The sequence below is a fragment of the Bos mutus genome, chromosome 11 (assembly GCF_027580195.1).
Source record: "Bos mutus isolate GX-2022 chromosome 11, NWIPB_WYAK_1.1, whole genome shotgun sequence".
In the NCBI taxonomy this organism is placed as follows: Eukaryota; Metazoa; Chordata; class Mammalia; order Artiodactyla; family Bovidae; genus Bos; species Bos mutus.
This window is the reverse complement of record NC_091627.1, coordinates 40,169,154-40,184,974: the sequence shown is the minus strand read 5'-3', so window position 1 is coordinate 40,184,974 and position 15,821 is coordinate 40,169,154. Positions and strand designations below refer to the sequence as shown.

At 38.3% G+C, this 15,821-nt stretch overlaps 1 protein-coding gene across 1 annotated transcript in view; it reads right to left on the bottom strand.

Annotated features, from left to right (window-relative positions):
• Positions 1 to 4,537: 4,537 nt before the first annotated feature.
• Positions 4,538 to 15,821, bottom strand: part of PPP3R1 (protein phosphatase 3 regulatory subunit B, alpha) — a 63,796-nt gene continuing 52,512 nt past the window's right edge. Inside the window, exons 3-6 of the mRNA XM_070379354.1 lie at positions 13,861 to 14,037; positions 12,738 to 12,797; positions 11,206 to 11,390; positions 4,538 to 6,549 (exon numbers count right to left, since the gene is read on the bottom strand). Of these exons, the coding sequence (XP_070235455.1) occupies positions 6,502 to 6,549; positions 11,206 to 11,390; positions 12,738 to 12,797; positions 13,861 to 14,037 (470 nt within the window). The 3' untranslated portion in view covers positions 4,538 to 6,501. The remainder of the gene's footprint in view (positions 6,550 to 11,205; positions 11,391 to 12,737; positions 12,798 to 13,860; positions 14,038 to 15,821) is intronic.

Here is a 15,821-nt window from a genome sequence, read left to right as displayed (position 1 = left end):
AAACATTGTATGTTTAATTTTTTTTAAAAAGCATACTTTTGACTGGGAAAACACAGGTGCTCTGCTAAACTGAAGTTATCTTTTGGTATTATTTGTATTTCCTCTTGAAAGTTTCTTACATAGTTAGAATTATCAGTAAGAGAGCAATGTATTTCTCTGGCAGTTGCTAAAATCTGGGATACTGTTGAGCCTCTCCCTGATCAAGCATCCCCACTCAATAGGGAATTCGTACTTCTTGGGACTTTAAAGAGAAACAAAATGTTACAGGCGTGTGTGCTCAAAGTTGTGTTGGACTCTGTGACCCCATGGACTATAGCCCACCAGATTCCTCTGTCCATGGAATTTTCCAGGCAAGAATGCTGGTGCAGGTTGCTATTTCCTACTCCAAATTCAGTTCAGTTCAGTCGCTCAGTTGTGTCCAACTCTTGGCGACCCCATGAACCACAGGCACGCCAGGCCTCCCTGTCCATCACCAACTCCCAGAGTCCACCCAAACCCATGTCCATCGAGTCAGTGATGCCATCCAACCATCTCATCCTCTGTTGTCCCCTTCTCCTCCTGCCCTTAATCTTTTGCAGCCTCAGGGTCTTCCCAAATGAGTCAGCTCTTCGCATCAGGTGGCCAAAGTGTTGGAGTTTCAGCTTCAACATCAGTCCTTGCAATGAACACCAAGGGCTGATCTCCTTTAGGATGGACTGGTTGGATCTCCTTGCAGTCCAAGGGACTTCCAAGAGTCTTCTCCAACACCACAGTTCAAAAGCATCGATTCTTCGGCACTCAGCTTTCTTTATAGTCCAACTCTCACATCCATACATGACCACTGGACAAACCATAGCCTTGACTAGGCGGACCTTTGTTGGCAAAGTAATGTCTCTGCTTTTTAACATGCTGTCTAGCTTGGTCATAACTTTCCTTCCAAGGAGTAAGCGTCTTAATTTCATGGCTGCAATCACCATCTGCAGTGATTTTGGAGCCCAGAAAAATAAAGTCTGACACTGTTTCCACTATTTCTTCATCTATTTGCCATTAAGTGATGGGACCGGATGCCATGATCTTAGTTTTCTGAATGTTGAGCTTTAAGCCAACTTTTTCACCCTCCTCTTTCACTTTCGTCAAGAGGCTCTTTAGTTCTTCACTTTCTGCCAAGGCCTCTTCCCAATCCACGTCTCATGCACTGGCAGGCGGATTTTTTACCTCTGCACCACCACCACCACCTTATCCATTCTTAGAATGGAACAGTAAAGAAATGTAATCAATTTGACTACACGACAGTGGCAGTTGATCTGGTAGTTGATTTCTTGAAATTCTCTAAGGCCTGGAAACTAATACTGAAAACCTTAGCCATGCTGATCCATATTTCTATGGCATCTATCATGCTATCCTGCTATTAGTGTCTGCCTCCCACCCTAAAGCCTCTGATCTTTCAATGCTCAGTATGTAGTACAACTTGTGATAACATCATGTAACAGTTTATTAACATATTTACTGCTGCACTGGCTAGGAGTATTTTCTTAGTGGCTGATAAGGGAAGAGACCTTGGTGTTTCCTCCCATTGTTCCAGAAGATTTGGACTCCAGTTCTCATCCTATTTACATGAGAAAGCTATGTTCACTGAGCCCTGGGGAAGAGACATAACTCCTGATTACAGAGCCATGGGACAGCATGCTTAATGTTAGGTAATATTGAGTATACAGTGATGATGAACATAACCATCCTATAACTTGTAAAATGCTTATATTCTACAAATGTCAGTGACTTAATTTGGTGAAAGAAACTTATTATTCAGGGACACCAATAATCTTGAGGAGGTTTGGGAGAGCAAGGATTGACTATTTTGATCCGCTTAGCTGTCAGATTTATGATGCCCAAGGGCTTCCCTGGTAGCTCAACAGGAAATAATCTGCTTGCAATGCAGATGTGGGTTCGATCCCTGGGTCAGGAAGATCCCCCGGAGAAGGAAATAGCAACCACTCTAGTATTCTGCCTGGGAAATCCCATGGAAAGGGAAACAGTTCATGGGGTCACAAGACTCGGACACAGCTTAAATGACTAAACCAACAGGGTTAGTGAAAGGTTGAAGTGGCAATGGACCTTAGCTTAAAATGTGAGCTAATGTAATGAGAGATTTTTGGGCATATGGCAATCTCTGAAGACTAAGAATTGTTTCAAGACATATATGATGAGCTTGAACACCATTTCCTCCTAAGTCCTGGACAAAAACCGAGATTCTTTTTCTACCATCTTGTCTACCCTAAATTTTAAACCGTGGTAAATTATACATGATTCATCATTTAACCATTTGTACAGCTCAGTGACATTTAAGTTCATTCTCCTCCAACCATCAACCACCTTTCATTTCCAGAACATTTATCTTCCCCATCTAACACTGTACCCATTCAACACTCAACTCGCTATTTTCACCTCCTCCCAGCCCTTGGCAACCACCCTAGTACCTTCTGTCTTCATGAATTTGATGACTCCAGGAACTTGCATAAATTGAATATAGTATTTGTTCTTTGGGAACTGGCTCTTTTATCTTAGCATGTCTTCAAAGTTCATCCATGTTACATAGTATGTGTCAAAATTTCCTTCCCTTTGTAAGTGAATAATATCCCACATTTTTCTTATCAATCCATCATTGATGTTTTGGTTGCTTTCAAGTTTTGGCTATTGTGACTAATGCTGCTATGAATGTGGGTGCACAAATACCTCTGCAGGTCCCTAGAACTTCTTGCGTAAGTATCTAGAAGTTGTACTGCTAGGTCATACCAGGTTCAATCCCTGGGTTGAGAAGATCCCCTGGAGAAGAGAATGGCAAACCACTCCAGTATTCTTGCCTGGACAGAGGAACCTGGCAAGCTACAGTCCATGGGGTCACAAGGTCAGGCATGACTGAGTGACTAAACATACACGGTTAATTGTTTGATGTTTTTGAACCATTATACCGTTTTCCTCAGTGACTTCACCATTTGATATCCACACCAGCAATGCACAAGCATTCCAGCTACTCCATATCCTTACCTTTATTTTGCTAATGGAAATTCTAATGAAGTAGCATCTTGTTTTTACTTGTATTTTCATAATGACTAGTGATACTAAACATCTTTTCTTCTGGCACTGGCTATTTATGTTACCTCCTCTGGAGAAGTATCCAAGTAATTTGCCCATCTTCTAATCAGGTTCTTTGTTTCTGAGGACTCTTTGCACAGTCCAGCTAACAATCTCTTAGCTGATATGTGATTTACAAGTATTTTCTCCCATTCTGTGGACTGCTGTTTGACTTTAAGTCATCTTTTCTACTCTTAAAACCATCAGAACTAAGGAAAGAAAGGGAGACCTAGAGCTGAAATGTTACCTATTGATTTAAGCTTAACTAACCCATGAAGAGTCAGAGAACCCAGTGTTTAGTATCTCATAACTAGTGCATGCCTGACAATATAGGTGTTCTGGGTATAAAACACCAAACATAAAACAGCCTGTATTTCATCTGGGCCAGGTACATCATTTACCTGTCGCAAGACTCTCAAGTCCTCATTATGGTGCAGGCATGGCGTAGGAACCCTACAAAATTGTTGAATGAATAAAAGTCCCAATACTAATGCTTATGAACAGTAACAAAAGTAGTGAATAGAAACTTAATATCACAACCTGTAGAAACAAGGTGTTTCCTACTTTAAGTATTTATTGAGTAAACACTAAGAGCTAGGCAGAATCTAGACAACCAGGCCTATCAGTGAACAAGGGACAGAGATGCCTGCCCTTAGGGAGCTTTCATTCATGTTATTTGAATAACCAGGAAAAATAAATACAAAATGAATCAGATAAGAGGAGGTTAAATGTTATGGAAGAAGACTGGGGTAAAAGGAGAATCCGATGTTATTAGTGTATTTAAATGGTGGCCAGGAGAGTTCCTGTTGAACCACAACATGGCCGAACCCCTCAGAAGCATTCCTTGTCAGGAAAGAGGGTGCAAAGGCCTACAGAGGAAGCAGGGAGGCTGGAAGGAGAGGCAGGGTCACAGACTGGGTTCTCCAGGTCATACTGACCTGTGTTTTCACCCAGTGACAAGGCAGACTTACTTATGGTTTATAGTCATAAGATCAAACATCAACCTACCACAGTTTTTAAACAATCTAAAAGAATGAAGAAAGACTATCCAGTGGTGCTAGCGGTGAAGAATCCACCTGCCAATGCGGGAGACGCAAGAGATGCAGGTTTGATCCCTGGGTGAGGAAGATCCCCCTGGAGGATGAAATGGCAACCCACTCCAGTATTCCTGCCTGGAAAATTCCATGGACAGAGAAGCTGGGTGGCCAAACAGTCCACGGGGTAGCAGAAGAGTCAGATATAACAGCACACGTGCACACACACAATGGCTGGGAAGCCTAAAGACCACTGCAGATACACTCAATCAAGTTTCAAATATTTTATTTCCTTATTCATACAGTATGAAGTTTCCTAAAGATCCCACAACATGATGTTTCATGCAGAAGAAAAACAACATTCAACATAAACCATCCCCCCGCCCCACCCACCCACACACACTAAAAAAAAAAAAAGAAAAAACCCTCATTCCCCAGTAAGGAAATAATGTTTGCACTATTTTTTCTGTAACGCCAGCCAAGATATGCACAAGCAAGAGAAATAGAAAGCATTTGCTAAAATATCTGTAACAAATACTTATGTACAAAAAATTCACAAAAGACGAGCTCCCCTCTTGAAGCAGAGCACATGGCGGTTGACACTGGAACAGATCAAGCCACTGGCTGGGGTTGTGAGCCACGCACTCATCCAGAGGGAGAAAGTTACAGGTGGAGATTTTCAGTTTGAACGTTAACATTTCCAAAGTTTGGCAACATTATGTTTTAAAATTATGCAAATTATGTAAACAAGAGGTACATTTTAAATTGATCTACATGCAAAACTCCATGTCATGCAAGGACACCAAGCACCGGGATTTCTCTCACAGACAGAGCCCATGGCGTGCAGCACTCAGTTGAAGGAACAGCGGTGGCAGGCGGGCGTGCCCAAAATTAAGATGCTTTCAACCTTGATTCAACCTGCCCTTCCCCACTCAGAGTATAAAACCAATTTTCTACAAAATCTATTATAGGGAAAGACTACAGTCCTACAAAGCTAACCAGAATGTTTTCTTCCAGCCAATAGTACCTTTGCAGAAAAGGGAAGGGATAATAACATCAATTGGCGGAGCGTGGTACACTACTTTTAAATCACACAAAGTATTAAGTTACCCGAGACATCTTCGGGCAAAGGAAGAACACCATCATGCACTCTCTATGCCTTGTGGTAAAGAAATTTAAGAGGTATAAATTTGGATATAATTTTGCTCTTCTGTGGCAAACAGTTTAATAAGGTTTCTCCCAGGTAAGTCATATGTAAGTATATGTGGGTGTATAGATACACACATGCACATTAACCATCACCGGTTTTTAGATTAGCTGCAAGTCTTCTGAAACAGAGAAGGGAAAATTTATGGTTTAAAGGTAAGTTTAATGACAATTTACCATCCATGTAATGAAACATAAACGGATATCCTGAGCTATTACATGATTATTTCCGGAACTCTTCATTAAGTCATGTCTGAGATCAAATCAGGATTGCCTCACATAGCTTCTGTCCTTTACGAATAAAAATCACGACGAACTGACACTGACTCAGGGACACCTAATGGACGCAATGGCTCCTAGTGATGAAGTAACAGCAGGAGGCGTAAGCTCTGTGCAGTGACTGCATGAACACAAGAATGAGCTCATGGCAGCAGCGCTCGACTCTACTTTCTCCTCAAGCAGAGACGTCATCAAAGCTGCTCAGCAATGAGACACAGTCCCTGGAAATATATCATAGGTATAAATTAAGTTACAAACTCCTTTGTTACAAAAATGTAATCAAGGTAAATAATAAGATGTTAACAAATGCTTTGTCAATCTCTCAAAGGAGAAAGAGCAGGCAAAGGAAAACAGCTGGCCTAACACCCGGCTCAAACTGTACAATCTTCGATCTATATATAAAACTGTGTGAAATAAAAGTAAGGATGTTGAATGTTCTGCTTGGCACTTTTGTACTCTTTATCATTTTTGTTTCTGAATCAAGTATATTAAATTAAAGCCAACCTACTACACATATAGAAAGCTACATATATCTATATATAAATATTTACATATGTATATATAGATACTTTTTCTTGTTATAAAAGATGAAGAAAAATAAATTAAAAAGCCAACCCCTTCCCTTTCTTCGCCACATTGATATGCTCTTTTCATGCTGCTGTCCTTCAGCTTTAAAGTGCTACACTGAGTTATTGAGAGAATAAGAGTTCAATAACACTTAGTTGGGCTTCATGAGGCTCATGTTGGAAAATGTGGCTTCACAGAGAAAAATACTTCCATTTAAATACACAGAGAGCATTGCTGGACGTCTTGAGCAGATCTTCAGAGATGGAGAAGAAAGCAAAAGTGTTGGGTGGTACTCTTTACACAAGAGTCACACGTCTACCACCATCTTTTTGTGGATATCTAGGCCGCCTACAACCTGAAACAGACAGAACAGACCACACTTGACCAGGTTTGAGGGACTCCGTTGCACCAGTCTAACCACCCTACCGAAACTGCAGTTTAAAAAAGCACACTACTTTAGCCATTTCCAGAAGCTGCTCTTCTTTTTTTAAAACTTGCACTGCCTTTTGTTAGAATTTTCAGGGCTTCTTGCTCCCAGGATAACAAGCATTTTCTTGCGCTCTAACACAAGAGATGGCATATTTTTCCGTAAAGGACTAGGCAGGAAGTATTTTAAGCTTTGTAGGCCATGTATAGTTTCTATTAAATTTCCTTCTTCCTTTTTTTTTTTTTTTAAACAACACTTTCAAGTGTAAAAAAACTTTTTTAGCTCAAAAATATAAAAAATAGGCTACCGGTAGGATTTGGCCCACTCTTTCCTTTGCATTTTGACATAGACTTCAGTAATTTAGTATCAAATGTTAACTAGGTGTTACTATAAAAACTATCAAAAATCAAATACGGGCTTCACTGTCACTCTATTCTAGAATGTATCAAAAAGTAATGAATAAAATTTTCTGCACATTGCTCTTCCATGGGGTCAACTACATGTAGAGTTGTTACAGACACCTCTGTGAAACATGGCAATGTCGAAGTGAGATTACCTGTAGCATTATTTGGGGATAACTTTTATTACGCAAAACCTACATAAAATAAGCAAACCATAAAGGTTAACAGCTTGGTCAATTTTCAGAGTGATGACCCAAGTAACCAGCACCCAGGGCATCACCACGGCTCTTCTGCGACCCCCCTCCCACCACTACCTCCCTCCTCCCAAGCCACACCTACACAGAACTAGTCACTACGACTTAACACCACGGATTAGTTTGATCTGTTTTTACACACTTTACAAATGAAATCTTTCATGTCTGTCTTGTTTCACTCAACATTATGTTTGTGAGATTCATCCATGTTGTACGTAGTTGCATCTGCTACTATTTTTGAACTTTTTAATTTTTATTTGAAAAATAAAGCTTAAACAGCCAGCTAGTTCTACAACTCCTGTCAATGAAAACAGCCATTTGCTATCCTGTCCTCAAATTTCATTTTTTACTTAGCAGCAATCATTTAGAATTTTCAGCTGATGTTCAGTATTTGCCTAGAAGACTCCAAATAACATTCCTACATTGCTTCTTCTTAGATTTCAAGTTTTAGATATTATCCATCAACTTCCCATCACAGGAGATGCAGCTTTCACTTCCACACACACACACCTCTTTCCTTCATCTCCTATCCTACATCATCTCCTACCCCACACACTTCCCACCTCTCCTATGCTTCAAAGAGCTGCATTTTTTTTTATTAGACAGAAATTCAGCCTTTTATTTATGACTACATAAAATACTACTTACAGCAGAAGAGAACTGTGTACTATGATTACTTTTGCTTCCCTGCATATTTGCTTTGCTACAGTTAATAACTGATCTTTTTCTTCACTGGGTGTTCTATGCATTTATCATTAATTCAACACTAAACTTTGCTCTAAAGGCACTCAGATGTATTGTATCAAGCTATCGATTTTATTATTTTCAAATCACTCCCAGAGTTTTTGGACTTACTCCCATCCAGGTTTGGCATCCATGGATCCTCCTAGAGATGGCTTTCTCTCCCGCCTGACCCTCTGAGCTTCCTATATCTCACACTGACTTCTTTTTTTGATTTATAACCTTTTCATAGTGGGAGCACATTTTCTAGTACTTTCCCAAAAAGGGAGGAGGACTTGCAAACCTGAAAACGTCTGATTCTATCATCCAGTTTGAGTTTACTGAGAATTCTTGTTTTGTCTTCTATTTTCCAAGTTGCTAAGTGAGAAATTTGTCACCATTACGATTCTTGACTCTGTATGAAGCCCTTCCCCTATGCCTCTACCTTAGCTCTTTGGAAGCCTGTAAACCATCTTTTTGTTTTAAAATTTCATGACAATGTACCAAGGCCCAGATTATTTTTATATACTATGCTGGGTACTTGGTACCCAGTTTCCTTTCAGTCAAGGAAACTCATTACTTTTGATTCTGAGATAATTTTCTGATTCATTTTTGATGATTTCCTTCCCTCCAATTTCTTTCTGGGATCTAACATTTGGATGTTAGACCTCCTAAGATGAATCCCAACATTTAAATTTCCTAGAGCTCTTTTATACATTGTCTAATTTTTGTTTCAAAGATCTAATACATTATATCCCTGAGGGTAATAATGACAGATATCTGTTCTACTTTTAAAGTGTTTATTGCCCTTGCATAGCCTGCTTCAGCATGCTTCTTTTTCAGGTTTGAGTTCATCTCTGTAATCTGTATCAGAGGTTTTCCTTGAATGTCTGGTGATCCTAGGCTCTCTCCTCATGTGGAAAGTGCCGCCCCAGAGCCTCCATGCACAGGGCAGGGCTGTTGACTGTGCGCTGCGCTTTGAACAACTGGGTAAACACCATGTCTAAAGGTCAGCTTTCCCAAACAGGGCTTTCCCACCTCTTGCCTAGAGGGTACAAGTGTAGCTGCCAGGGAATCAAGTAAGAGAAGAAGGCTGGAGGTGTCAAAATGCAAATACGCTGTTCTTCACTTAATTCCACCCCCCTGCCCCCCGCCACACACACACACACACACACACACACCCCGAGCCCTATTTCACTCTTGCCAATCTCCACTACAATGCAGGAGAGACTGAAGAGAGTCAGGAAGGAGATCTTGTGTTCCACGTGCTTCTTAGACAGACTTAAGCCATTCTCCTGTTAGCCCCGCTTCACACCCACTTTCAGTCATGTCCCCACTTTCTGAGCCTTTCAGGAGTTCCACATTATAAACCAAGCTGCTTCTCCGCTTTCCTAGTTGACAGCTTAGAATTTTCACTCCTGTCTGCTAGCCACTCAACTTTATAAATTACCAAACTGAGTGACCATCCTCTCCGCTATTCTCTGGTCCTTGTGGGTTTATAACCTTTTCTTTTTAACCCATTTAATTTCAGTGAAGTTTTCAAAGGATACAAAAGTAAATACATGCGTTCAATCCATCAACATTAATCCTGTCACTGATCATTTATAAGATTTGCGTACAGTTAAGTGTTCTGAAAATATTAGAACAGATACGTAGTGTGTGATCTTTTGAGATAACTCTCTCTTCTCTCTGTTACAGCTTAAGAAAACAGAATAAAGAGAACTCAATAAAGCCCAAGATATGAGCCTGATAAATGTTACCAAAAGTTGGCTTAATATACAAACATTTTCATTCATTCCTGAACTATGCCCTACAAAAATACAAGTAAGGGCAATTTATCACAAAGGCTGAAAAATAAACTCAAAGCTCAGCTTAAGCCTTCAGCGTACAAAGCATAATTTTTATACCTAGGGGATGTATTTCCTTCCACTAGTAAAGTGATTTACATGTAATTTTAAGTTACAGTTTATATTTACTAAATGCAAATAGTCTTCACTTATACACATCCCTTCACGTCACTCCAGCCAAGTTCCTCATTTTTGTTTTGTTCCCTCAAGTCTTGGAATTTTTTTCTTTTTTCCCTACTTTTGAAAACTGGCTGCTATCTATGATGCCATTACCAGGCTAGTCTCATGTCACGCACACTCCGATGCCTGCCCACGGGAGTCGTCTGGCAACAGTGGAGGAGGCGTGGCAGAGGGAGAGGACGCACCTGCAGCAGCACCCCCGGCACTGGTTCCCATCCCAGGAGTTCAGCCTCTCTAACTCTCTTCCAAGGAGAACTAGCCTGTTCTTTAACTAGAGCACCACCCTACTTTTTTGAAACAAAATGCAAAGATCTCATTCCCTTGAGATGAAAAAAGATCCTTGAAGTATAATGTGAACTTCTACTTAAAAGCCAAAGTAGCTACTTAAGTCCTTATGTAACATATGACAAGCTAATCTGTTTTCGCTGGTGTCCTCTAAGTAAAAAACGAAGAGGAAGAAAACCTTCTATAGAAGCATCCAGTGATGACTGAAAATTTTCACAACGTTTTATTTTCTTTGCATTTCCTTTGGATTGTCCAGCATCTTCAATTTACCGTTAAAACTGCTTATGACACATCAGAAAGTTACTATCTCTGTTTTAGGGGCAGCAGCCACAGAAGAGAAGCAATAAACAGGAAGCTGAGCCAGTGCCCCAGTTCCCACCAACAGCAAGTCCTCCAGGACTTCTCACAACTGCAGGCTATGCCTCTGTGGAGCCCTTGCCCCAGATCACAAAAGCTACCCATAGTAGCTTAGAAAAACAGGAGAGGGGAAAACAAATCACCTCTTTACACTGCCTCGCTGTTGAGTTTGACAGATAGGGACTCCATTTCTGTCATACTTGTGACCAAGCCTCTGAATTCCTAGCTGAAATTCATGAACTCTTATTTCCTACAGAAGTATTTTCAAATAACCTAGCTGTTCACTTGGGAGGCTACCAATAATAAGTAAAAGTGACTAATACCATTGTTGTGGCATTTTATCAGACAATCACTGAGAGTATTAGTTCTTGAGAATAATTAGTAATTAGTAACAGTTACAACAAAGAACACCTGGGGCTATTGGGCAAAATCAAACAAATTTCTAGGGCAAAATATAACTATAAGGAATTCTCTACTAAGTGATATTAAAAATGTTTTTATGAAACGTAACTAATGAAGAACTAGCTTTTTTGTACTTACAGCACAGAATTCTTCAAAGGATATTCTTCCATCCCCATCCTTATCTGCATTTATTATGGTTTTGTCTACAATTTGCTGTAACTGTGTATCTTTCAGATTGTTCCCCACCATCATCTTTAGCACCTGGAAGAGTTCCCCATTGGAAATATAGCCGTCTTTATCCATGTCATAGATACGGAAAGCAACTAAAAAAGAGTAAGGAAAAATCAATGGCAATTGCATGGTAATCACGAACACTGTCAAAGAAAGAGAAGATAGTAAGTTGCCCAGCATTTAGAATTCTACTATGAGGACAGCTCCTTCCTACAGAGAGATGTTGCTTTTAGGTGAAACTGGGAGAAGGCAACGGCACCCCACTCCAGTACTCTTGCCTGGAAAATCCCATGGACGGAGGAGCCTGGTAGGCTGCACTCCATGGGGTTGATAAGAGTCGGACACGATTGAGCGACTTCACTTTCACGCATTGGAGAAGGAAATGGCAACCCACTCCAGTGTTCTTGCCTGGAGAATCCCAGGGACGGGGGAGCCTGGTGGCCTGCCGTCTATGGGGTCACACAGAGTCGGACATGACTGAAGTGATTAAGCAGCAGCAGCACGTGGTTGTGGTTGCAAGTATATGGTCTATGGAGTTAAGACTGCCTGGGACAATTAATATAGCCTAGAGTTTAAGCCATTTACTCTTTCCTAAGCTTCGGTTTCTGCACATATAAAATTGGGGCTAATAACAGTTCTAACCTCCCAGGTTCTTTACAGCAGGGGTCCCCAGCCTCCAGGATCTAATGCCTGATGATCTGAGGTAGAGCTGATGTAATAATAATAAAGTGCCCAATAAATGTAATGCAACTGAATCATCCCAGACCACTCCCTACCCCCAGTCCATAGAAGAATTGTCTTTGACAAAACTGGTTCCTGGTGCTGAAAAGGTTGGGGACTGCTGCTTTACAGTACTGAGTGAGATAATACACAGTCAAAGACAGCAACTGTTACTACTATTAATACTATTCTCATTTATATCAAGAATTCATTTGCAAAGGAAGTTAGCATATAGCTTGTGCCTCAGAGGACTGTTATTGAACATAATGTCTCTCCAGTTAAGAGCCGAATATTTTAAAAAGATACCAGATGTTCCCTGAAAGAGAGGCAAGCCTACATAAACCAAAATAGTAAACTTCTGGCTAAATAATTCTGAATACAAGTGTAAACGAAGTGAAGCTAATCATATTAAAGCATTTCTTCTCACTTTCATGCCAATATTTTATATTACTTAACCACAAATGGAATATAATCCTTAAAAACTGTGAATCAATTTTGTGTATTGTACACCTAACTTATAAGCAACAATGACACATTATTAAAAAATACAAATTGCAAATGTCCAAAAAGGATTTTCTCCAGAATGTAAAATTTCTGTTATGTCTACTAAGGATCTAGAATAAAAGATTCCTTTTTAGAATATTTTAAAAGGAGGTTATAATGTAGTATGGGGTAATGGTCTAAGAGGAAGAATGAACTCAGTGAAGAAAAATACTTACACCTCAACTTCTGTTCCTTATCTCCTTTGACACTGAACTGAGAGACTCCCTCAATGAACTCTGAATAAGAATAAAAAACATTTACAAATCAGAAGTTTCAATTTTTTACCAAGAAGAACAATATACACACGCTCATGGACACAAACCCTACATGCTCATAATAGAATATTTTCCTGTTCCAAAAGAAAATATTACTAGTGGCATTTACAACTGAAAGAGACAAATTTGAACCTTCAACAAACAAGTTTCTACATATAATTTGAACCTGGAACTCTCTCAAATCAAATCAACTTCAACAAGTTGATTTATTTATTATTATTATTATTAATTAGTTGCTACAGAGAATAACACTCAAAAAACATATTCTTTAAGCTATTTAACTCTATATTCTTAGAATATGACTATATAAGAGGGCTTAAAAAATATTTAAATCGTTTAGCAGAAAAAATTGGGAGGTTTCTCGTTCCAAAATTCATAATCATTTACATAAACTGTTTGAAGTTTCGTAACAAATGGTCATTTTTCTTCACTGCTGCTGAACACTAAATCACAACCAGTTTAGACCCCCTTCACTTGGACAATTCACTTCTTCAAATGAAAATAACAAAAACTGTTGACTTCCTGATGAAATGAAAGGTTTATTTAAAGTGTAGAATCAAATGGCTGACATTAGCAAAAGCACTACTGTCTTTGTAAAATCTAGATTAACTAAATTAATCCCTTCTATGATAATACGCATATCCTTCTGACTTCAGCTTTTTTTTTTATTGCTGACTTATTGTTAAAGTCTCATTCTTTTAAAAAACAGTTTTTTAAAAATGTGGCTTCTAATATTTTAAGTTTCTCTAAAATTTTCTAACAACGAAAGAAATACTAAATCCCATTTTTTAGATTACCTAAAAGAACACTTCGATCATTTATGTCCCAAAAAGTACAAGGTCTTATTAGTTTATTAAAGTTCATATATCACAGACTTTTAAGTTTTAACAATCTACTATTATAAGAAAACCAGTACTCAAGGACATTCAAGAAAAAATCAACTTTCCAGACATTTTTGTACATAGAAATGTAAGACTATTCATAGATTATCTAACTTGCAGTTTAACTAAAAGTACTTTCTTACCTTTAAAGTCTACTTCTCCATTCCCATCTGTGTCGAATATATCTATTACTCGCTGTACTAAGGGATTCTGTTGTAACTCAGGTAGAGACATGAACTCTTCCACACTCAAAGAACCAGAATTGTCCAAATCGAGCTTCTTAAATCTCTTTCCTAGCCTTTTAATTTCATCTGCATCAACTAAAAACAAACAAAAAGGAGCAGCACGATTTACCAAATGATTGTATGATAACTACAAGAAAAAATTCAGCAGTTATCCAATAGTTTAATTTTCAATTTAATTTAGAGTTGAACATACTATGGACTAACTTCTTATAACAAAGAAAATATATCATGAAATTTTTTTCGTTACCTCTTTGCTTGTCTGCACCCGCCATAACATACAACCAACTGTATGCTGAGTACCAAGATATTACAGGATTGACAATGCTAAGCTGATCATGAAAGTCAGGTGGTTCATATCAGGTGGACTAAATCAATCTCTGCTATGTACACCAGGCACTCTGATTTTCATTTCTCTTTTCAAATTTTAATTTAGTTTATTTCTAACAGTTCATGGTTCAAAATCTGAACAAGGTTTGAATACAGTTCAATATTCAAAGTCTCCCTCCAATGCTGCCAGCTTCTTGAATATTCGTCTAAAGATCATTCTTCGCAAGTATGAACAAATAAAACCCAGCACTTTTAAATTTTTAATTAAATTTTAAGAAAAAAATTAATAAAAGTTAAATATTTTTAAAGGTTACTTTTCATTTACAGTTATTACCAATCTCCTAACAGTTAGGCACAGATCAAATCCATCCTGGCAACACCACTGAATGTTTCAGATATGTACTTCTAAATATAAAGAATTCCAACTTTTGGCACCATCTTTCATCGAAGATTTTTTTCAGCTACTTGGAATCACACTCCCTTTAAAACAGATGAACAAGGAAAAGCAAACAAACCTCACCCTTTTGACTCATCTTGTGACTCAGAGATACTGTTTTTCATGTTTTGCCAAGTTGAGACTCATGCTATTTTTCCACTTTTTGTAAGGATACCTCTGGGAGGAACTATCTTTTCTAGTAGTTCAAAGTTCCTACATATTTAATTTAAACTATACTATACAAAGTATTATAACAGATAATCTTATAATCATAAATATGTATGCCTCTAAAAATTAAGATATTAAAAACAGATCTTTTAGTCTGAGTTTCTAAAATACAGCTACTACTATGGAATGTTAACACAGAAAGGAACCAAATTAAATTATTGAGACCTTACCCAGATCAATGCACCCTTGAATATACTCAGGAATAAATGTGCAATCTAGATGGTTACTTATTTAAAGAAGTTATTTCAAGAATCTTATTAGTATTAACACATAAAATAATTAAGAAGTTGCTTTCAGAGATCTCATGATGCTACTCTAAGTTTAAATGAGTATTTCTAATTGGACATAATAACACTAAAGAATATATAATATTAATACATAGAAGGTTGCTTATCTATTCATCATTGTCTCAGATAAAGAAATACCAACAATTTATTATATATATATATATTTTTTCTCATTTAGAAAGAAGAATATAAGAGATTCCCAACAGTAGCAAAGAGATGTAGGCCTTCAAGCACTGTTATTACTAAACACACACACACACAGGCGCGCGCGCGCGCACACACTAAGCTGCTACTTCACTGTTAGGTGGTTTTGAGGTTTCTCAGAATGTAAAGGAAAAGAAATAAGCAGAATGGTAGAAAAACAAACTTTCCTCAAATTTTAGCCAATTCTCAAAATTTGTATAATAGTAATGAACAAAAAACTAGTCCTTCAAAAAATTCTAACAGCCACTTTATAAATAATTTATTACCTATTGGTTTGTTAATGACTTAAAAACAAAGCAAGTCTATCAAATCCTTCGAACAATAATAGTTATTTTCAAAGAAACAACCAAATGTGACGTGGTATCCTGAACAGAATC